Source organism: Delphinus delphis, chromosome 12 (genome assembly GCF_949987515.2).
Source record: "Delphinus delphis chromosome 12, mDelDel1.2, whole genome shotgun sequence".
NCBI classification, from domain to species: Eukaryota; Metazoa; Chordata; class Mammalia; order Artiodactyla; family Delphinidae; genus Delphinus; species Delphinus delphis.
The window spans coordinates 60384552-60409065 of NC_082694.2; the positions used below are offsets into that span (position 1 = coordinate 60384552).

At 45.7% G+C, this 24514-nt stretch overlaps 1 protein-coding gene across 2 annotated transcripts; it reads left to right on the forward strand.

Moving 5' to 3' along the window:
* Positions 1-1393: 1393 nt before the first annotated feature.
* CDC42EP3 (CDC42 effector protein 3) lies at positions 1394-24159 on the forward strand. Of its 2 annotated transcripts, none has more exons than XM_060026803.1 (2): positions 1394-1649; positions 22159-24159. In XM_060026803.1, the coding sequence occupies exon 2, from the start codon at positions 22395-22397 to the stop codon at positions 23157-23159; it is 765 nt and encodes a 254-aa protein (XP_059882786.1). In that variant the 5' UTR covers positions 1394-1649; positions 22159-22394; the 3' UTR covers positions 23160-24159. The 2 variants fall into 2 exon arrangements, with proteins under 2 accessions (XP_059882786.1, XP_059882787.1); XM_060026804.1 differs by having other exon boundaries at positions 1394-1611.
* Positions 24160-24514: the final 355 nt, after the last annotated feature.

Sequence of the window (24514 nt, forward strand, 5' to 3'; positions counted from 1 at the left end):
CATGGCCATTTGACCTGCCAACTATTATTTTCTTTGAGGCTTTTAACACTCCACCCAAGTATTTTGCTTTCCAGAACAGTTGTGTCCGTTTCCTTTTCACTTCACCTTAACATCAGACAAGGTTTACAACATAGGCTTAATATGCATCCTTCAAGGTTGCAGACAGACCCAGGGGCGTCGCTGTGATGACCTGAAGCTGATACCGCTCTGGAAAGTCAAGGTCCCCTGGAGGATCGCTCTTTGTGCCAGGATTTCCGTTCAACCTGAGAGTCCCGGGGCTGGGGTCGGGCCCTGAGAGCCCGACTCTCCAGGGTTCCAGTCCCCTCCCCAGGCCGAACGTGCGGGCTGGGACCTTAACGACCGGAAAACACCGCCGTTTCCTGTCGCCTACTCATTCCCCAGGCCGAAGACTCGAGGAGGAAGAGACGGAGACGGATTAAGAAAATTAATTAAGCGGCTCCACGTTCGGCCTCCGGGCGAAGGGGCTGGGCGCGCAGCGGGCGCAGGTGCCGCCCAGGGCTGAATTTTACGGTCCAGGGCCAGCCACTGCGCCACTTGCGCCCCGTCGCTCGTCCGGGGGCGGCCGCCACCCGCTTGCCCCAGCTTTAGGCAGATCTCTTTTAGGGACCCCGCGGGAGAGGAAACGCCTCCCCCTGGACTGGAAAAACCTGCAGCGTCGGCTGTTCGCTTGCCCCTGCTCAGCCAGCAGCCCCTGGCGTCTCCAGTGCGCCAAATCCACTCTCCGGGTTTTGGCGGCAGCTCCAAGGGGATCAAGCTGGAAACTGTCAGAACACGACCCTCCCCCCCAAACTGGGGCTTCGAGTGGCCCGGGGGCCCGAGGCCGGGCCGGGGCGGCGCGGTCAGGTGGCTTCTCTTGCCCGAGGGTCCCCCGGCCGCCGCGCCGGAGCCTTGCCGGGCTAGATCGGATCGTAGGGACGAAGAGAGGTGGGCGCACAAGGTTTTGTACAGGTGTCCGGGGTGCGGGCGGAGTCCCTTTGTCCTCGGGCACCCTGGAGCTAGCACCCTGGGTCCCTCTTCGAACCGAGCGTCCCGAGACCTTTCTTTGTGCCGAGGGAGCCGAACGCAGCTTCTCGCAGGGAAGCCGCATCCCTGGGGGTGGCGCTGGGGCGGTAACGATGAAAATCCATTGTCCTTTGGGGGCCCGCAGGCCGGGCCGCGGGTGAACCCGGTCCGCCCGCTCCGGGCCGGGGCTCAGGTACAGCGGCTGGAAGGGTCTGCCTGCGGCCCCCGCCCTCCGCCCCGCCCTGACCCGCCCCGCGAGCCGCCGGCCCCGCCCCGCGCCGCCCCGCCCCGCCCTTCGCAGGTTCAGTACGGGAGTACGGCTGCGGAGCGCTCAGTCTAGTTTGCACCTTCTCTCCCGGCCGCGGTCCGAGAGGGCGGGGAGGGCAGCGGTGGGGCCCGAGCTGGGGGAGAGTTCGGAGACTCCGGCCTTGGGCGCCTTCACGCCGTCTCCGAGCACATAATGCTGTGAGCAGGCGCCGCTCCGGCCGACCCGGCTGGATCTGCGCGTGGCGGGCAGGGACTGCGTGCGCCTTCGGGAACTGCGGCGCCCGGCCCCGGGGTCAGCGGCTGGGATCCTTGGCGCCGCTGGTGAGTTGCTGCCTGCCCACGGCTTCTTCTCTGCGCGTGTGAGTATGTCCAAACCGGCGGCCGTGGCCGCTTCCGGCGTGCGCGGGGGGCTAGGCTTGGAAATGCACAGGGAGCAGGGATACCTAGGGCATCCCCTTCCAGCTGGTGTCCAACGGATCAAAGGGGACATAAAGCAAACTGGGAGGGGTGCGAGCGGCACGACCAGATCGCAGAGCTCCACCGTTTGTGCCCACCACTTTTCAGGGTGAGGCTGCGCGGCTACACTGCACCCTCCGAGCTATTGACAGCCATTCTGGGCGCGTACTGCATTTTTCCATCTGAGAACAAGCCGCACATTGCTACCGCTCCCCTCCCACCGAGGACTGGCATCAGGGCTGCACAGGGTGCACGGTGCAGATCTGAGGTGGCAATACCCGCTGGGTGCCCTCTCCTCACTTGACGAGGGGCATTGTGCCTGGGGCTCCAACCTGCAGATCTGGCAGTCGATTTTTTTTTTTTTTTTTTTTTTTTGGTACGGTGGTTTCTGAACAACTGAAGTGTTTTCAATATTTTTTTCCCCTTTCTCCTTGAAACTAAGTATCTTGACAAGTATCGGACATGTAAGGACGAATGGATCTGGCCATTTTTTCGTTATGGATTATTATACTCCATCCCCCTCTCGACTTCGGGAGGCATGTGTTTCATCTTATAAATAGAAAGTAGCATATTTTTTGGCAGGACCTCCTTTATACTGTACAGTCTGAGAGGTCAGTTTAAAAATAAATATGCACTTGAATGTTACATTACCGAGAGCCAGGCTGTGGCTGGGACAAGCTGCGTGGACAGCAGCATCAAAGCCGGGAGCGCAGCTGTGTTGAAAGGAGTAAAAGCCCCAGAGTGCAGCCCAAGCTGACAGTCAAGTAATTACATTTTGTTTAAAAAAAAAAAAAAGTGAGTGAATTAAAATGAGGGCGGGAATAGGAATGTCAGAAGGGTATTGCAACATGAATCTTTCCAGACCTGGTGTATTTGGGGGAGTCGCCGCTGATGCGTGCTAGGTGGTGGGGTGGGAGGTGCTGGGTAAGGGGAGGGAATTTATGAGTGTCTTAGGGAGACAAAGGTTTCCTCCCCACCCCCCAGCTCTTAGGCTTCACAGTAGTATCCTAGAGTTTCTTGGGGGCGCTGCCTTTAAAAAAGAACACAAATCAGGAGAGCAGCAGATTTGAATAGGAAAGCCTTTCTTGGGGACTTCCCAGGGAAGCACGGGGAGACAAAAGGCTCACCTAGAAGCCCTGATGATGCCCCAGGGGTATCCCTAAGGCAATTTAAAAGACTCCTATAACCTAACTTCGAAAAGATCTTTCATCTAACGACCAGGGAAATGCAGCTTCTTTTCTGGACAGTTCCAGAGATTCTCTTTTTGATACCAGCTAAGATCTGTTATGAGCTCTTCTGACAGTTAAGAATAAGCTACACAGGTATGTTTTCAGATTAGGTTGAAACACTCAGAGATAAGTTAGGGCAGTTGTGAAATGTTTGGCATTGTCACATGTGAAATTAATGATAAAGACTAATAGTCAAAGAACCAAGGAATGGTTGAGAGTTCTTCATTAAGTCTCTTAAAGAATGTAGGTTTCCCAACAGGCATCACTCATTGAATAAAACACTCAGTACCAGCCTCTGGGCTCACAGATAAGAACATTAGAGGAGAAATTTGGAAGCCTTTCTGGATCCATGGCAGTTCCTGTTTTCCAGTGGTTATCATCTGCAAGAGATTTACATTATGAATTCCATGATTGGAACATGGTGCTATGACTGTGGCAGCAGCTACAGACATGGAATAAGATGAGCTCCCCCTTCCCTTAAGATCTGAGCAGTGAAATTCTGTTTTGTATCTCAATGGAACATGTAAAGACAGCCAGAGTAATAAGTGTTGCACATTTTTTTGCTTTTTATTGTAAATTTAAACGTGGTGCAATATGAATAAATACAATGCCATAAAAATCATTGCAGAACTGTTCACATGAGCTGGTTTGTCCTACCTGCTGTCCAACTTTTCCTTTAAAGTGGTGTTTTATGTCCAACATGTTCACAAAAGCTGCCCTTTTTCCCTTCTAAAATTCGTGGTGTTCAACAGCATTGGGGATAAAGTTGTTTTAACCTACATCCAAAAGACTTTTACCAGGCCATAAATTTTTCATAAGCTCTTTGCCCAGTAGCCATAACATTTATCCAGAGAGTGGACTTCCAATTCATAACCTGAAAAACCTCTAGGAAGACTGCTCTGATTTTTTTTTTAATTATGAAAATTCTTGCTTTCAGTCTGATTTTATTTAAGCTGGGCCTAATTTCTTTCTAACTAGAATCCTGTGTACCTGTTTATTCACTGATGGAATAAAAACTTAAATCTATTTTTTTTTTTTTTTTTTTTTTGCGGTACGCGGGCCTTTCACTATTGTGGCCTCTCCCGTTGCGGAGCACAGGCTCCGGACGCGCAGGCTCAGCAGCCGTGGCCCACGGGCCCAGCCGCTCCGTGGCATGTGGGATCTTCCGGACCGGGGCACAAACCCGTGTCCCCTGCATCGGCAGGTGGACTCTCAACCACTGCGCCACCAGGGAAGCCCCTAAATCTGTTTTTTAAATGCAGTTATGTTTGCCAGAGAGCAAGGACAGTATAGTCATTTGAAACTACTAGATTAAGCCAGCCACAAAATCTTTACCAAGCACCGAAGCCAAAGAACTCTCCTAATATATCCCACTGTTCCGTGAATTTGTATGTCAAAGGTACTTCCTACATGGAGCCTGCCCTAAGTGCCAAGCCCTGTTCTTAGCCCTTTACCTTGAATAACTCATTTATTTCTAATAATCACTCTATGAAGAAGGCACTGTTAATATCCCCATTTTACAGGTGTGGAAAGACCTCTTACATAATTTGCCCCAAATTACACAGTAAGGAACATACCTAAACATGCATATGCAATTTAGCAACCCAGTATGTGCATGAATGATTGGCTAATTTTCCACAAAGATCAGCATCTTCTGCTTAAGGAGATGGGGAAAAACCCTGAAGTTAAGAGCCTCTGAGGCAGGCTGTCTGGGTTCATATCTTGGCCCTGGCACTCAATACTTGTGTGACTTGGTGCAAATTACTTAGCCTGTGTACCTCAGTTTATCAGTTACAAAATGAGGATAATATTACTCTGAGGATTAAATGAGTTAAAAAAGAACACACTCAGAACAGGCCAGGTCCAGAGTAGACCCAATAAAAAGTTGATGCTTTCATTATTGCTTTTGTTGTTTCCTTAGGTGCTTAATACTTGTTGTCTCATTTAATATTCACAACTGCTCTCTGAAGTAGATAGTATTGTTCTTATTTTCCAGATGAGAACACAGGCTCAGAAAGGTTTAGTAACTTGGCCATGGTCACACAGCTAAGTAAGTAGCAGAATCAGGTTTGAACTCAGGTCTGTTTGACCTTATGCTAAATAAATACCCCACCCTCACCAACAGGGAGGAAGGCCAGGGAAGCTATTAAATCAGACTCTTTTAAGGGTTTTTGGCCTCTGACAGAGAACTCATTTCGCAGTACACTGTATCTCACAGTACCACCGCCCAAAGGAAGATGACAGTAATTGCCAACCTTTGGGAATACCATGTGAATTATTTTATTTATTGAAGATAGTTCAACTCACAAGTATGGCCAGTAGTCATCTGCAGTGGATCCAGCATCAAACTGCTAGCGGTAACCCGAGCAGTTTAATTTATACCATAAACAAACAGATTTACTAGGAATATCAGGACCCAAACATGAAGTGGAGTTTAGTGTGTGGAACACATCCTTACTTTGAAGTTCTAGAGGTCAGGGGGTTGCAGGGTCCAGTAACCGATCTGGATAGTCACCTCCTTGAGACTGGTGACCACATCCATGGTGCCTGGCCCTGCAGTCCCTGGCACTTGTGATGTTGCCCCAAGAGGAGCTAAAGCAAGATGCAGGAACCACGAGCAAGGTGTGCAGGAAGGTTCTGTCCTTGGCAGAAGTCAGGCCTCATTACAGTTCTAAGTTCTGTACATGCCCCAGACCCTGCCAGATAACCTTCTGGTGTGAAAGAGCAAGGAGGCCTTTGAAACCTAGAGGGGTGCCCTGGATAACCCAAGGGGCCTGCCTGGCCTCCACTGCCTTTGATACTGTGGGTTTGTGATGAGCTGTGGGAGGCTGCTCAGATTGAAGCAGGGGTTCTGGAAAGGATGTCTTGGCTTGAAATAACCCAAGTTGTCTCAAAACCGAAGGCAACAGCGTTAGGACTCTTCACCTCCATTTGGAATCTCCCCTTTTCCTGCCCCCATCCTTTCAAGGTTACAAACCAAAACAGCATCCCACAAACCAGAATAAATAATATCAGTAGCCAAATAGTTCTACAGCAAGTCAGGTATGTTCTTTCCTTTAGAAAAAGATGCCTTCCTTGGCCTTATTGTACTTCTTGAGTGCCCGGGTTCACCCAGTCTCATAGTGATGACTGAGTTTGACAGTACCTCTGGTGGAAGAGCAGTCTTTTAAATTAAAGCATACACTTTTATAATACAAATCATATTGATATTAGAAAGTTTGCTATGTCTGAATAGCCAAGAAAACTGATGAGTTTAAGGGCTGATGAGTTCAAATTAGTATTTTCTTGATCAAGTCATGAATTAATAGTAGAATGCTTGAACCTCAAATTTTAAATTTTTTAAAACCTGGATTTTCAGTGGTTTGGGTTTTATTTGCATATTTGAGAAAGTCATCATTAATCTTCTAGCCTTTGATTCTTTGTTAGAGTGTTACAGAGATCACACACCTGCAGTTAGCTAATACAGCACCACCTCATGTGAACTCTGAGACAGGAATAGCATCAGAAGAGGATTCTTTGGGAAACCAGTCTGATGAAGGTCCCTCCCTGCAGGACTTTTCAGAGCATTGAATGTCGCTGGTACAGTGAATCTCCACACGGAGATAGTGTCTATCAAATCATTTTGCCCACAGAGCAGCTGCCAGGACTAGTCTAGCAAGAAACACTTTGGGAACCATCAAGCCAGAGGCAGACACCACCCGCTGTAGCCTGCCCTACAGAGCTGAAGGAACTCAAGAACCTTTTAGAGAACCGCAGGGTGTACAGGGCCAGAGACACAGGAACGCACTAGAAGATGCTAGCAAACACCCCGCCATTCTATTTGATAAAACTCATGCAGAATTAAGTGGAGACAATCACAGAGGGACTGGAGATCAGAAAACATAGGTTCTGGTCTTAGCTCTGACCCAGGTTGTGACCTCTTGGGGTCTTATTCTCATCTCTAAGATGAAGGTTTTGGTTCTAGATGATTTCCGATCATCTCTAGCTCTAGAATCCAGTGAGCCAGGATCAGTGACACCTATTAGCATAGCAGTCTTACTACTATACTAATATGTAAAACCCTGTGTTAAAAAACACACCTAGTGCGAATCTATGCGGGGCAGCCCAAGCCAACGTGGAGGGCAGAGAACTTCAAAGTCAGGCCTCTATTTAGACAGCTTACACGTTTGGGAATCCGTCATGTTCTGGTGACAACCTGAAGGTCATATTTGTAGACGCATCATGCCAATGATAGATGACTGTGTGTTTAGTTGAAAAAGACCCGTTCTGTTCAAATCCATTATAATCATTTAGGCTACACACAACTTTTTAAACAAGCAAAGTCATTTTTAGGTAAAATGTGGCTTTGCCATTTCAGAATATATGTGAATTCTTTCCCTTTTTATTTATTTTTTTAACTTTTTTTTTTTTGGCCAAGGAGCAGTTCAGACACGTAACATTGATTTTTAACACAGCAGGAGACGGGGGTAAGCCCTTGACTGGCCAGCTATGTCACAAGGTGAATCCTTGCCCATCTCTGGGTAAGTTCTGTCTGGGAAGATGTGCAAGGGGAAGGATGGGGGTGCAGAGGAAGCTGGTAGAAGTTCTCCAAGCTCTCTCCTGGCTCTAAACAGCTGTGATTCTGTTTTTTTGTGTTTGGTTTTTCCTTGTATCTGAGGCATTTTCCATAGTGTCTTGTACCTTCTCCTATTTTAACACTGATTGTGTTTAAATGATCATTTGTTGACCCTTGTGGCTGCCTAGACTACTGGCTCTTTTGAGAGTAGGGACTGAACCTAGTTTAGCTTGGCATTCATCTTTTTTACAATAGGACTTAATGAAAAAATGGACAATCTAGTCCTACCTGTGTTATCTTCTCTTAGCATTGTTAAGCCAGAAATCCTTTTCAGTTACCCAAGCTTAAGTCTGACCATAGTAAAATTATTCCTTCCCAGGCTACCAAATGTTCAAATTCAAAAGGAGGTTCCTCCAATCCTTTGGTTTTGGTGATAATGATCATCCAAGGTACTCTGAAAATCAGGCCACCACCAGAACTTCCTCAAAGTCTTCTCGGCTGGGCTGTTCCAACCTCCATTGAAGCTTTCTCCTGCCCAGGTGTGACTGTGGTGGCTCGGTACCGTGTGTCCGCTTACCGCACAGACTGGGCAGTCCAGGTGCTGGAAGGATGAGCGTTGTTGTTTCCTAATGCTCACCTAGACCTCTCAGCCATGCCTGCATGAGCCACTCATCATTGGTGTGCTCACTGATCATCTGTCTCCATGCTGGGACGTAGGCTCTGTGAGCACATCATTGCTGTAGCCTCGGTTCCTAGAATAGTGCCTGGCACTCAGTAGGTCCTTATTAGATGTTCGTTGTTGAATGGACATTGTGGAAGGTGAATGACTAGCCAGGGACTGGATGAAGTCATATGGAAGGCTCTCTCCAAAGCCTGCTGCTCGCTGAATGAATCAGCTCAAGCCACATGTCCCACTGTGCACGGCATTGCACCGAACTGGAAACTCGTTTCCTGCTCTCAGATGACTTCAGAGTGAAATGTTTTCCAAACTAATGTTGATTTTTGGCCTTACATAAGTTTTAGTAGAAGTTTACGCTCGTGGGTGGATTTTGTTCTGTATTCCTCTTAAGCCCTTAAGCTGTGGGCTCACCTGACAGGGCAGGTAGTGCCACTGCCGGACATATCTCAGGGGCACTATGGGGAGTAAAACAGTGACTTTTTCCCAATTCCATTTTTTTCGTAGAATGAGGAATTATACAGTTGGCTGTCTGTATCCGTGGGTTCTGCATCTGCAGACTCAGCCAACAGCAGATCAGAAACATTGGGGGGAAATAAAAGTTCCAAAAGCAAACCTGAATTTGCTGTACACTAGCAACTATTTCTACTTTGTATGTGTCGTCTCCTGCTAAGAAGACACCGTTACTATCTCCACTCTACAGATGAGCAAGCTGAGGCTCTCAGAGAAAGTCATTGGCATTGCTTTGTACCCTTAATATCAGGAAAATGAGAAAAGATAATGAAAATTTTATAAACTAGTAAAAAGTATTTTTATTCTAAGGATAGTCTTAACTTCACTAAAAAGCATTGTTTTTTTTCTTAAAATTCCCTAGAAGCTAGAACTCTAACATCCGTTTTCTTTATTAAGTATAAATAAATCTCAAACACAAATCTATGATTCTATTACCTGTCTGTGTGCACATGAAGCTTATGTGCACATACCGGGGGCTGCTACTTGAAATGAGGAACACAGACTAGCGGGTATCTCCCCAAACTCCTCTCCCAGTGCAGGAATGCTCTCCCTCCCCTCTGGAATTCCTACCACAGTCTCAGGCTCAGCTGGAAAACTTCCTTTGATGGGCCTTTCCCATTCTTTAAGCTGATTAACTCAAGTTGGTTAGACTTCTTCCCATCCAGCCCCACCTGGCCTCTCCTTGAACCTTAATCACACACCTAATTCTTTTCTTCAAATGGTACTGATTCCCTCTCACCTGACAGCTCACCAAATATTTAAAGAAAATAACTGTATGCCTTTAAATTTTTCTTCATCTGACCAATCATTGGCTGTAATTTTCCTGGAGTCCCATTTGTTCTCAAGGCTGGAGGAATTACCCTTGGAGATAAAGGATACATGTACCTGTAAAGAAGTTAGCTCCGTGTCCTGCTGACAGAATTATTCTCTAATTAAGCTGGAGGTAAGAATTCCAGTTGTTCACAGGGCAGACACAAATCATTTTAGCCCCATCTGCAATCATATATTGGTGACTGCCAGAGACATTTTAAGGAGAAAATGGATATGGTTATTTTGGTAATTAGAATGGTTCCCCTCCTTAGCACTGTATTTCAGTAGATGTTCTGCTTTTTCATTTGGGATAAAGATGCTTTGTGCTTGCATAGCACTCTATGAAGATTTTCACACTCAGCTCTTATAATCACCTGAGAGATAGACGGGTTTGGGGTGATTATCCCATTTACACAGGAGGTAACTGGCCCCCACATGGTCTGGAGTTGTAAAAGAATCCTATAGGGCTGGCTCAACGTTTCACCCAGTTCTTTCCTCCCCTAAGGCCTAGAATAGCAGTGAGAGCTCTGTCTACTGTTTTGCTTGCCCATGTGTTCATTCATTTAATAGGTGGGGTTTTTTTTAAGTACTTGATCTGTGCTAGTTATACACTGATATTAAAACAATCTTTTTCTGTAGAATGTTCATTATACAGTTTCTTGCAGGTTCCCTTGTATATCTTGGGCTAAATAATCCAAGTTTCCCCTTAATCCATTTCCTTTTGAAAGGAGAGGTCAGGCGAGCAAGCTCATTGTTTCTCCTGGGCCTCATTCTTTAAGATTGGCTTAAATGTAACTTGTAAGTCTGCATTCCGGGAAATGTATTGTCAGATCTTTCTAGAGTCTTGCCTGTCTCTCTAAGACTCTATTTGCACATGGCAGTCATGGATGGAAGTCTTTTCCCTTTGAAATAGCATGTCAACAAATATTTTTTGCCTTAATCTCAACGATCTGTATGAGTCTGTAGAATTACTGTGGCTCACACTGATAAGCTGTTAAATTCTAACCCTGCACGGATAGAGAAAGGAAAAGAAAGAAACCCTTTGCCACAAGAAAATAGATGACAGCTCCTTGCTAGATGATGTTTTAAATTTATTTTCCTGTAGGAGTCACAGAAAGACTCAGATTGCATCTTCAGCAGGGCAGGCAGGGTTGAAGAGGAAAGATGTCAAGGCAATCTCAAACTTTCTCATTTGTTCATTTAACAAACATTTGTTCAGTACCAGCCATGAATTAAATATAGTCTGTTCCCAAGAGAAGGCAGCCTAGTGGAGTAGACATTAGTAATTGCAGTATACTGTGAGAGTTGGTGGGTTTGAGGTATAAAAGGGTAGTATAGGCCTTGAGGACTGGCTGGACATGTAGCTGCAGGGTTGGGCGAGACCCTGATTGCTAAAGTGGGCCTCACAGGCTATCTTATCTCCAGGCTGTAAGGGTGGGCCTGCCACTCAAGGTTAAGGGAGCATTCTAGATGGTGCATTCTGATAGAGACTGAAACATAAAGTGGAAGATGAGGTTGAAGGCAAGGAGACAGGTGGGAAGGCAAATGCCCTTGTGCAAGAGATCGTGAAAGCTACAAGTGAGGCTGAGGCATGAGGCAGTAGGATGGACAAGAGGAGACAAGTAATAGGACTTGATGTGGAGAATGAGGCAGGGCGAGGAGTCGGGGGTGACAGCTGGGTTTTGGATTTGGGTGACTTCCTGCCATTTACTGAGAGGGAAAAGTACAGGAGGCCTATGCTGAGGGCTGGCAAGAGGAGGAAAGATGGCAAATTCCATCAGGGGTAAGCTGAACGGGAAGTACCTGAAGGAGGCAACAGAGAAAGGTATGAAAGACTAGGGGAGAAAAGTCCAGTGCTTCTTTCTGTGAAGGACCAGTGTTTTTTAGTGTTCTGTTTCTTTGTTTCAATTTCCAATGGATTGTATAGGATACCTGGCACAACACAATGAGTAGCTGCTTGGACCACACCCAGTTTCCACTCAGACCTGATCATACACAGCTCCCAAACTTGCCAAGAGTCTGACCAATAAGAAAAATCCACAGATCCGCATGCTTGATTATGTCATAAAGTTTCTAGAAGCTTACTTTCAATTTCTTTCCTTATCTCATCATGGACTGGCCTAGTCCATAGATCCACTTTGAGTAGCACTGGTCTAGACTAAGGTATGTATAGGCTGAAGACACAGATTTGGAAGTTAGCATTAGAGGTAGTTGAGGCCAAGGACAGGGGTGTGATTGCTGGAAGATTGTTAAGGGCTGGGCCATGGACAACCACCATCCAACCCCGTGAAAATGCCAATGTCTAAGGCAGAGGTTCAAACTTTTCCCATAAAGCGTCAGTTTAGTGTTTTAGGTTTCGATGGCCACATACAGCCTATCACAGCGACTCAACTCTGACCTTGTCATTTGAAAGCAGCTCTACCAGTTTCCAGCCCTCAGCACTACAGGGAACGGGGGCCGGAAAATTCTTTGTTGTGGGGGCAGTGTCCTGTGCGTCACAGAATGTTCATTTAGCCGTGCCTCTGACCTCTGTCTACTAGATGCCAGTAGATGCCACCACCCCCAGTCATGAGAATCAAAAATATGTCTAGACATTGCCAAATGTCACCTGCGGGGGTGGGGGTGGGGGGGATGGGACAGAATCACCCTCGGTTGAGAACTACTGAGCTGAAGGTAGTACATTAAAAAATGAGCACTGGTGTGTTCCAATAAAACTTTATTTACAAAAACAGACACAGGGTTGGATTTGACCCACCTACCATAATTTGCAGACCCTTGATCTAAGGGATGGGCATAGGGAAAACTAAAAGGGCTTATTCAATAAAATTTAAGGGCCTCTTGTGTTTGCAGCCCAAGAGGAGGCTCTGTAAGTGATCCAGCATAAAGAAGAGACTGTTAACAACAGCGGCTCCTTTTTTATAGCACCTTTGCCTACCTTATTCTTATTGAGCTTACTACCTACCAGAAGATATCAGACCCAAAATCACAAGAGAACAGGAAAGAAAACAAATATAAGCTCTTTAGGAGCCCTAAGAAAACCTCCAAGCAAGGCAGTAATGAGCCTGGATTGCGTGAGGTGAGTTTAAGAATTTCTCCAGGAAGGAAGTGACTGAAGCAGGTCTTGGAGGATGTTATGAATAATGGTTGATGGTAAAGAGGTGGGAGGACAATTCACGTAAGGAACACAGGTTTCTTAGTTTCAGAAAGTCAGGAGGGAAGTCACGTGTCAATAGCAAGGGAACGGAGCCATTGTCCCGGCGAAAGCCTTGTGGGTGTACAAGGCGCCCCGATGCATGGCCACGATGCACGTGTTTCCTCTGGGAAAATAATTACCAGCATTTAACGCTTTTTTCTAAGAACAGGATATTTTTTTTTTCTCCTTGAGACTCAGGGGCTTTTATTACCTCAAAATATTAATCTCATGGCTTTTATTTCACATGAAGTCAAATCCCTTTTGAGATTCTTTGACAAGGGCAAAAATACTGAAAATTCCTAGTGAGTTGGAAAGGCTGGTATCTGGGACCATTTTATTCATTCTTAGTTAATGACAAGGTCAGGTTATCATCTCTGCCTCTCACTGATGTTGAGATCATAGTATATCATTTCCTCTTGGTGCTGTCAGACTTCAGGACAGATAGCCTGGAATAGACACTCCCATTCTCAACCCACTTCCACGGCAGTCACGTTAGTTATTAAATCAGCAGTGGTTAAAAGCACAGACTGTGGAGTCCAGCCATAGCTGAAATCCTGGCTCCTCCATGTTTATAACACAGTGGGGTTTGCCGTGGAAGTAGGTAGAGAATGCACTGGCCACTGCCAGGTTCCAAACATACCCAGTGTTGGTGTGATGCAGAGGAGCCCCTGCAACGAGTGTGGACGATTGTCAAGGGCCCTAGCAGGATGGGAGGACGGCATGGAAATCCCTATCTGTCCCTTCATCCTGTTAGGGAAGGAAGAGTATAGTCAAGAGACCTAAATTACATGTGCTCTGAAGACAAAGGACGAAGAACACCATACCATATGTAGTATGAGTCAAGTGACCATAGTCTGAATTTCTGGACACCTGTCAAACCTGTTTGGATCACTTGATATTCCTATTGCCATAGTTGGAGTTTTCATAGAATAGTTACTGACTTAAATATTAGGGTTTTTTTTCTTTTTATTTTTTTGGTGAGCAGCTAAGCAACTTTACAAGTTATTTGATTTGAGCTGAGTTTTCAGATTTGAGCCAATTCCCGGCTGAATGTTGCTGACAACTTCAGGGTGAGATTCTCATCCTGTGTTGATATTCTCCTTGCAGCTTCACAAACCAGGTCAGATCCATTAGTTCTAGAAGCATGGGAGCAGTTCACAGGAATGGTCTTATTTGATTCATATCCACCAGCTAGCGCCTCTGCCTTGGTCCTTCTGCCCAGCCCTGAGGCTGAGTCCCTTGTAAAACTCGTCATGGTAAATGAGCCAGGCCCTTCTCCTGCCTCGTTATAACTGCCAGGGCTCCACATCCGTCTTGAGTCCTCCTCAATAACTCATTTTAATAGGGAGAAAGGTTGAAATGGCCTCTCTTCAAAAGTGCAGGGTTGGTACTTTGAGGTGGATGCTCTGTCTTCCAATTTTGCTTCTAAAAACCCTTTCAAACAGTACAATTAGATCCTATAAATGTGAGAAGTGTATGCACATTAGCAGTGAGTCTCCCATATGGTATTTGTGGGTCTCTATATAATCAGGGTTGTAAAAGAAAAATAAATACAAGCTGTAGCTGAATCATAAACGAGAAGTCCCTTTATAAATAATTGCGGGTTGAGATGTAGCATAGACTTTGAGTGGGTCTATAAAATAGTCCGCTCAGTCTGGCTATAAGTTCATTTGCATGACAGCCAGGCGGCTGGGAACTAAGCTAATGGCGTTTTATAGCCTTGCAGCATATAGCTATGTCCTCAGTTCAGATAATATGGGGAGAGGATAATAATCTAAAAATAGAAAAGGCATCTTTTTATCTTCTCGTGGGTGGAGTAAAACAGACTAAAAATATGAAAAGCATCCCTTCAGGATGCCATTTACCAGGGTATTCTCTGGTTACATTTATTTCTGTCTTAGATTTTCATGTAAGTTCAATGTTGGATCTCTAGTAGTATGATTTTTTTTTCTCCTTGAATTTTAAAATACTTTGATCCAGAGACACACTCCTACAGAGGTTTGCAAAAGGATTGGCATGAGTGCCCTCATCGTCATAATATTTTAGTATTTCTGATACAGAAGGTTGTCTGGTCATCCCTATATTAGTAATAACTGCTGTCTTCAAATGGAAAGTCTTCTAGGAAAAGTCTGTGTTTTTTATGGGTGAGTGTGATGTGGAGCCATAAGGAAATGAGCAGTGATAGTTTTCCCCTGTGGGACACTCAAAATGAATAGGGACGAGACCCCACCCACTGTGCACATCTCAGATGCTCAGGGGCAAGGCTGCTGCCCGGTGACATCCTCCATGCATGCCCGGTACACTGCCCCATTCCCACAGCAACCCATTCCATCTTGCCAGAACCCTGGGTTCTCCCTTAGAGGATCCAAAAGCTGTTTCCCTGTAGCTTCTGCTTTTGTAGCCCTAGGGCCTCTCATACTGAACAAGTTAATCCCTTTTCCACTACAGTTCAGTGAATCCTTCAGATCCCTGAAGATTCATTTCCCTCAGTATCTGAGTTTTCTTTAAGCTGCTCCGCCTCACCTTCTCACGTCTCCTGACGGAGTCCCTTTGTCTCCCTATTGGACTCCTGGGAACCTGTAGGAACATGTTCCAGGTCACCTTTATCCCTTTAAAGTGTGAAGCCCAGGGTGAAATAGACTTTTCCAGGGCTCATCGCAGTGGAATTGACTTCCCTATGTTGGCAACGGAGAGCAATACCCCAGAGATGGTTGTGGGTGTAAGGGGTGGCGGGTTCTTGGCCATGCCACCATCCTTCCCTGGGACTGTTGCCTCAGGCACAAAGGAGGAATAACCAAGTATTTTTGCTTGGGGCCCAGATGGTGCAGCGGTGCTGCATCTGGGTGCTAGGAAGAAGGGCATGCTGATTCAACACTGAGACAAAGCGAAAAGTGATAGGAAGTTAGGGGGTCTTGGAAGGACGTGACAACTAAGCAAGAAAGGGGAAGTCGAGTGCAGACTCACTTCCTGCAAGCTGAAGAAAGGAAAAGGCCCACAGGTCCCCCAGGACAGCCACACACACACATGCCTCCCCCCCACCTGCCCTGTTTTTATGCATGCGTGTTTTAGATTAACATTGCAACCTATTGTGCAGGATGCAAGAACCTTTTTATCCTCTCTGTCCCCTAAGAATTAATCTAAAAACAATTAGTAGACAAACCAAACATTCCTTTCTTAAAATAAATGGAATTTTTAAAAATCTCAACCCCTTTGTTCTTTTCAGAGCCCTGTGAGTTGCCAGTACTGTCAACTCTGGTCATCCAGGGACTGATTTTTGAGTGTGTGACTTTTTCATAACCCTTTGCTTTTCTCCTCCACCTCCTGGCTGCTGCCCTGTTTTGGTCTTTTCAGCATCATTCTCTTTACCAAAAGGATGATAAGGAAATGAAGGGAAGGGTGGCCACTTCAGTTTTTTTCTTCATTGAATTATTATTTCTGTGTTGATTTCTCTTGTTAGCACTGTCACTTATGCTTAAATCAGTCACATGTAAGAAACTGGAATTGTCTGGCCTGGTACAGGAATGACCACCTGACACTGCCTTTCTTATCAAAACCATGCCTTCAACTTCCTCCTGAGTCCTTTTGTGTCTTGGAACCCTTGAGCTTCTCACAAGTTCCTGTGAGTGGGGGTCTGTGCCTTTGCAGCTGGACTTCTCGCCCACACATCTGCCGGACATCCTCTCTAACCTTGATAGACGGTGACAGGCGACTGACTGGGGAGTTGAACCCTTTTGTTGGCCAGTCTCTCCTCTCCAGTGCCCAGGAGCTGGAACCTTTGTTTTCAGAGGAATCTATAATTTCCAAGATGAATATTACCTCAAATGTCATCTAAGCAGGGGAAGAGGAGCAAACAGTGATCTAAGAACTTCCGGAGAACGGAATCAGCAATCTTGGAGAGTTCAGATTTCAGGGTCAAGGGCAGCGTTTTGAGAAAGGTCTACACATAGGATGGTTTCTTTTTCTCTCTCTTTTTCTTTCTTTCTTTCCTTTCTCCCTCCAGTCCTTCATCCCTTCCTCCCTTTCTTCCTTCCTCTTTCCAAGACGGTGGGAGTGGAGGAATGATGGCAATGTAGGAAAGCTGGAGAGCAGGAGAGTCCCAAGTGTGGAGAGTTGTTGATGGTGGTAGAGTCCTGACCGATACGCAAAGGCTGGAAATGCTCTTCATTTGGATCTTGGAACACCCAGGAGGGCTGGCTCTCCAGTTCTAGTCAGGCCTGTAAGCCCTTTTGGTTTAGCTCTTCCTGTCTTCTTCTCCCGCTTCCTCCTCCTGGGTGTCCACCTGACTCAGGCTCTCCCTCTGATTCATCCCTTGCTCTGTCTGCTACTATGTGGGTCAGCCACCAGCAGCCTCCAGGAGCCCAAGTCTCCTTTTCAGAAAATGGTGAGGAGGGACGGGATTTCGTGTTGTGGCCTTTAGGACTCCTTTTCAGAAAATGGTGAGGAGGGACGGGATTTCGTGTTGTGGCCTTTAGGACCATTCCATCATAAAATGCTGCTCATCTGCATCACCACCACCTCTCAGAGAAGGAGCTATACTCCTGAGCCCCAGTACCTCCACCTGCCTGTGCTTCCCTCCACATGGGTACCCTGCCACCCACACCTTCCCCAGCATCCTGGGGCTCTTCCCTCTTCTCATTTCCTTCTGACGAAAAACCTCTTCTGAGACCTTTTCCATCCTACAAATACAGACTAGTGGAGCCTCTTTGGTGAAGGCCTGATCACCACAGAAAGGAATGATCTGTCCCTTTGACAAGCTCAGGTGAGATGAGGCTCAGCCCTCTCGTGAGGCCTTCTGCCTTAAGATTTTGGCTTTTGAACCCACTTTCCCATAATATTTTTTGCATTATTATCAGTGACTTATGGGTTCGGTAGACTTTTTAGGACCTACGTATAAAATTGTCTCTGCAGGAAAGTGCAATCTGAGCCCGAAACAACCCTCGTACTTATTTTTTTTAAATAGCTAATTCATGCACGTAGTTCAGAAATCCAAAATCATGAAAGGATGTACTGTGAAAAGTTTCTCTTCCACCCTTAGCCCCTTCCATCCACTTCCTCTCCCCGTGGGCACCTCACCATTATTTCCTGTGTATGCTTCCAGAGAAAGCTTATCTACATACAAGCCAGTACAGATGTTATCAACACACTTTTGCACCTCTCTTTTTTTTCCTTTGAAGATATAGGTCTTTGAAGTTCTTTCTATATCAGCATATAAAGAGCTGCTTCATCCTTTTCTAGGCCTGTGTAATATTCATTTGTACAGATGCACCTTAATTTGTATAAACAGTCCTCTAAAGGTGGACAACTAGGTTGTTTCCAATTTTTTTTTTTTTTTTTTTTTTTTTGGCCACACCGCATAGCTTGTGGAATCTTAGTTCCCCGACCAGGGATTGAACCCGGGCCCCTAGCAGTGAAAGCTCCATGTCCTAACCACTGGACTACCAGGGAATTCTCAGTTGTTTCCAACTCTTGGCTGTTATAAACTATGCTGGACCGACAACACTGTATATGTATTATTTCCTTATTTCCCGTATACGTAAATTGGATAAATCTCTGTAAGTGGAATTCCAGGGCCTAAGGAATGTGATTTGTAGTTTTCATAGATACCGCATTCCACTGAGGTTAGACCTGTGCATGCTTCCCTACTCTTATCAGCCCATCGTGTTATCACATATTTGTATCTTAAAGAGGCTTTGGAAGGAACCCCCTTCATCATTTGGGAGCTGACTGACTTCCCAGGGAGTGTGCTCCTTAAATGGCAAGACCCTCATGTCTGGAGCCCATGCCCAGCCACTTGGCTTAGTGCCCAGTAGCTGTGCGGCCTTGGCAAAGCCTGTGCCTTGATGCTTCGTCAGTAAAATGGGGGTGTTAACATGTGTTCTTGTGAGTGAGCTAGAACACACCAAAGGTTGGAACAGTGCCTAGCACATAGAGGCGTTCTCAATAAACATTTCTTGTCATATGACACGTTGGTGGTTCCCATGAGATGCACACATACCCTCTCCAGGACCAGGCACTTTGTTCCCAGTGAAGAAACCACCCTGCAGTTTCCTGCTTTAGCAACAGCATAGAAGTTGTTGAGCAGTCAGCCTGGGGCATGGCTGTCCACTGACTGATAAGCCAAGGAGCCCAGAACATTCAGAAAGCAGAAAGGAGGGGAGGAAGCTGTCAGGGTATTGGATTGTCTCTCCCAGGATCAAGCATGGTTGCCCCTGAGCTGGAGGAGGAAAGATAACAGATAAGATAGATGGATGGGTCAGAGCTCTCAGATATTTTCCCAGCACCATGTCACAAACATCAACTTGTCTAAAGTTGTAAAACTGACATTTTTGCACCAAATTCCCTTAACTTCCAATGAATTGGAGGGCTCCTAGCCCTGGCACACAATAGAAATTCAATACAAATTACTGTTTCCAAAGTCCTAGAAGCCTCCATCCCTGTCATGCAGTAAATACTATGTAAATATTTGTAGAAAGAAAGAAAAATGCCTTTTAAGGTATCTCCTTTCTTTTCCCACTCCTGATAATCTACTGCCTGCAGCTTATCTAGCCTCTGCTCACCAACCCTTTTCTTACTTTTTTCTTTGTTTTTTTGTTGCTTGTCTTCCACCTTTGCATCCACTCCACTGACATAAAACCCAGCTTCTACCAGGTCGAGCAAGCCTCTGCTGAGGGGCCTGCAGGGCCCATGGCCATGGCTGTGGCCAGGCAGGGACTGAGGACTGGGCCTTCCAAGTGTAGCAGGCATACCCTCTACCTTTTCTCCTCACTTCTGCTCCCCAATATCCCCAGTTACTGTACAGGTAAAGGGTGAATGTGAGTGATCCAGTCAGAGGAGCAGAGAAGCACTCTAGCTGCATCTTCGTGCTATTTTTGTTTTTCTAAAGAATCTGAAATGAATGCCATGCCTTGGTTCTGGCCTTGCATAACCCTGGCTCCACCAGCTGACCACATGCAGCCCTCACATGCCTTGGAGTTGCAGTGGACACACTGTATCTTTCCATGGCAGCTGCCCTCCTGGCCTTGTGCACTGAGGACACAGCTCCAGTGGGCAGCTGTTCTTCGGGGCTGCCCCCCACCTTCTGCAGGCCCAGCGCCCTAGCTGCTTCTGCAGGTGGTCATCATACTGTGCCTAGAGGGGCAGGGAGGCGACACCAAGCACCCTGGGTGGCAGGGGCCCTGGGCTGTTGTGCACTTAGAGGGGAAGGACATTGATGTTTTAGCACGAAGACCCAGGGCTTCCACTTCTGTTACTATTACAAGACCCAAATTAGAGTTAAAACTATGAGAATGTCAGACTCACAAGCATGTCTTCCCATGCTAGGGTTCCCCATCTACTCACTTGGTATCAAGCATCTCTTTTAGTAACATGGTATCTCTGTGCCTTCCTAATCTGAAGTGGGAAGGCCAACCCACCAGGCACCTCCGGGGAGTGTGTGGTCGTATCTGGCAACTTCCAGGGTAGCCTGCACTGGGTGCAAACCCTCATGCCACCTTGGCCTCCTCCCCATTCCCAGAGCCAGGGTAGGGGTGGTCTCTCCAGCTCATCCTTCTCTGCCTCCTTAGGCCTGGGTGCCTGCCACTTCCCAAACAGAGCTACTTGTTACCTGGCTGGAGCAGAGTCCTCACCATCTGCCACAGGCAAATGAATTTAAAACTGTTGCTGACAGGAAAAAAATATGGGGCAGATATAGACGGCCTCCAGCTGCTACAAAGCAAATGTGGCTCTCAAGCCACCATCTAACCCAGCCCTCGGAGTATTTACTTATTTATTTGCTCTGCGGCCAGGGGGAGGACAGCCCAATGGGAGGGGTCACAGCAGAGCCATTTTAGGAATTCCCACAGTGGCGAAGGGTTTAGCTTCTCCATGTCAGCTGATGTGACTGAAGAGTTGGAGGATTATTTTCAAGAGATGAAGAGGTTCTCATCTGTAAAACGAGAGCCCCAAACCTTCTTGTAGCCCATCACTTCTAATTGTGTCATATAGCATGTGCAGGGAGAGTGTGTTAACTTTCTACGTGGGTAACAAATTACAAACATAGTGGCTTACAGCCCTACCTGTGTTCTGTCTCACAGTGTCTGCAGGTCAGAGGTCCAGGCAGGGCTTAGATGCATAGTCTCATCAGGCTGTAAACTAGGGGTCGGAGTTATGGTCTCATCGGAGGCTCAACTGGGAAAAGATCCACTTCCAGGTTCCCCCAGGTTGCTGGCAGAATTCATTTCCATATGCCCTCTCTCAGTGGCTTACTTTTTCAAAACCAGTAAAGGGAGCCTCCCTCCAGTCTGCTAAGATGGAATCTTTTATAATGTAACCTAATCAGGGCTGTGACATCTCATCACCTTGTTTAGAAGCAACTCGCAGGTTCTACCCACAAAGGCATTAACACCAGGCGGCCACTTACTTGGAACCCTGCCTACCACAGGGAAAGGATACAAGCTTATCAGCAAATGTTTCTAAAGTATTCTCAAGTGAAGACCCAACCTATTATGTATGATCACACTTTTCTCTTTGAAAAAGAAGCAGTTTTGTTCTTTTCCTTCCATTTCAGAATGTCGCCAAATCCTGAATTTATTTTTTGCTTTTCACAATCTTTTTATTTTATTTTATATTGGAGTATAGTTGATAAACAATGTTGTGTTAGTTTCAGGTGTACAGCAAAGTGATTCAGTTATACATATATATGTATCTATTCTTCTTCAAATTCTTTTCCCATTTAGGTTAAAATCCTGAAATTTTTGACAGCCCCGTTCTCTCTGCCACAACTTGATTCCAGCTCCAACTTCCATAATGGCTTTATGTTACTGAGAAAGAGTGTTCCTTTTTTTTGACTTCCGAATCTCAGTTGTCTCAACTGTAAGAATGCATTTTCACTGAGATTTTGTTGGATACTAGCTTCACTGTCACTTAGTAAATGATATTTCCAGTTCCTTTCCTTATAGGACTTCATTGTATTGCATTTTTATTTATATAAAGAAGTCAATCAACAACAAAATATTCTTCGTCTTGCTAGTGTGAACGCCAATGCAAGAGAGAATATATATTTTAAAACAAATTCAGTTGTGTCTAAGGAGCTGAAATCACTCTGCTCATGTGCTGAGAGCAGTTCTTATAACAGAGGAAAAGGACTAAAATCTCAGACGTATCCAGAAAATTGTGTCCATGACCATGTTTAAAAAGTGCTGATGTCATATGTTTGGGTTTTTTAATCTCTCTTTATCTCCCTTTTTTCTTTTTTCCCCTGAAGTAAGACTAAGATTAGTGGACCCTTGTTAAGATCAAAGTTTTTATCCTGCTTAATGGAGAGAAACAAAATAAAGTTTGGCTTCAGATGGGAACTGGTCCTGCCATTATTTACAGGCTCTTGAAAAAGTGAAAAAGTCAAGCCCAAGTGATCCCTGAAGGGTCAGCTAATTATAACCTGCTTTGGTTTCTCTTCCAGGTTTCTCCATGCTGTGGAAGGGACTGGCGGATGTAACCGGCTCTCCAGAAAGCCCTGCTTGGCTATAAGTCCAGGAAGGCCTCTTAGACCTCCATCTCATTTCAGAGCCACTTCTGAGCTACTTGAGAAAAATGATGTGACAGTTCCTATCAAAAAGGTTACTGGGAAACATATAACATCTGTGAAGAAAGTCGCCCTTTTCCCCTTTTGCAAAATCGACATCCTCAAACTCCAAAATGCCAGCCAAGACCCCAATTTACCTGAAAGCTGCCAATAACAAGAAAGGAAAGAAATTTAAACTGAGGGACATCTTGTCTCCAGATATGATCAGCCCTCCCCTTGGAGACTTCCGCCACACCATTCACATTGGCAAAGAGGGCCAGCACGATGTCTTTGGAGACATTTCCTTTCTTCAAGGCAACTATGAGCTTCTACCTGGAAACCAGGAGAAAGCGCGCATGGGCCAGTTCCCTGGGCATAACGAGTTCTTCCGGGCCAACAGCACCTCCGACTCCATGTTCACAGAAACGCCCTCTCCGGTGCTCAAAAATGCCATCTCCCTCCCAACCATCGGAGGGTCCCAGGCACTCATGTTGCCCTTGTTGTCACCGGTGACATTCAGTTCCAAACAGGAGTCCTTAGGGCCGGGAAAGCTGCCCCGGCTTAGCTGTGAGCCGGTCATGGAGGAGAAGGCTCCGGAGGAAAGCAGCCTGTTGGAGAACGGGACGGTCCACCAGGGGGACGTCTCGTGGGGGTCCAGCGGGTCCGCATCCCAGTCCAGCCAGGGCAGGGGCAGCCACTCCTCCAGCCTCTCCGAACAGTATCCCGACTGGGCGGCCGAGGACATGTTTGATCATTCCGCCCCGTGCGAGCTCATCAAGGAAAAGACTAAATCAGAGGAGTCCCTCTCTGATCTCACGGGTTCCCTCCTCTCCCTGCAGCTCGATCTTGGGCCCTCATTTCTAGATGAGGTGCTGAATGTCATGGATAAAAATAAGTAACAGGACACCGCCGGCTCTTTTCATTTGGGGTAAAAGGTATCAAAAAACAGAACAAAACAAAACTAACCACAAAGAGAAGAGCTTCGCTGGCTATACTTGCTGTCATGTGATGGGTTTTCTAAAATAACTTTCCTACAAAATATTTTTTTACCTGGTATACCCTGTTTGCAAAAACAGTGGAAAAAAAACAAACCTATCCTGGCAAAGAGAGGAAGTGAGTCAGAACCCATTTTCGGCGGGCATTGCTGATGTACAGCTCACATTTTTTGTTTTCAGACACATAAGAAATCTGGCTTGGCCAGGGCTGGCACTACTTATGAAGGGCCGTGCCAGTCACATTAAGGACCTTTACAGTACTCTGGCATTTTCTGAGCGAGAGGAAGTCAAAATTTATTTAACACCCACGCCTTTTTTCTAGACTCTTTTCTATATTATATCGTTTGGGCTCACCATAGCAAATTCTTCAGTGTTAAAACTTTTCTCTGTTTTCACATTTGAACAACTTTATGGGTTTTGGGGATTTGCTTGTAGCTCTTATATATCTCTATATATTATATCTATATTGCGAAATTTTGACTGTCAGCTACATGTTGGTAAGACACAAGCAAAGTATTACTGTAACTAAGTTATTTTTAAAGTTAAAATATATTTTTATGTGCCTTTGGCTCTTTATTGCAGAGTCTACATCTTATAGGTACTACATCAAATATGGTCATTTGACTTTCCATTGGGATTCCATTCTAAGCTGTGTATGTGTATGTTTGGAAAAATGTATTCATACTTAGCTTTATTTTTTTTTTCTTCATCTGTTATCATACTTTTCACATCAGCCAACAATGGATTGTAAAGTGTAAAGGCACAGGTTACTCACAATGCTTCTGCAGAGACTGTGGGCTACACCACATAATGTTATTTGGAAATATGGGTATTTTAGTACAGTACATACTTGCATTACATAGGTACTTCATACAACACAATAAAGAGTAAATGTTAAAATCAACTTGCTTGGTTATAGTAATAAACAAAAACATAAGACAGTAATTATATTTTCTTCAAGTCCAGGGCTAGAAAAATTGCTTCTGTAAAGTGTACATGAGCCTTGAAAATAAGGTAAGAGGTGATTTCCACCCACTCAGTAATTTTGATTATTGCCCAAAGGTTTGAGATTCTAAAAATAAGGCCCCTCAATTTTAGTAAAAATGAACATGTGAGATGAGAATTTTTTTTTTTTAAGTCAGCACTGATGCCAACTTCTCAAAAACTCATTTCTGTGAATCTCCTCCCTTACTTTAACACGGCAAACTCGTGCAACCCCAGCCCTGTCCCTACAGGATAGATGCTTCCATGCAGCAGGT

Coding starts and splice junctions, on each gene's coding strand:
- CDC42EP3 (XM_060026803.1), top strand. CDS start 22,395: ATGCCAGCCAAGACCCCAATTTACCTGAAAGCTGCCAATAACAAGAAA.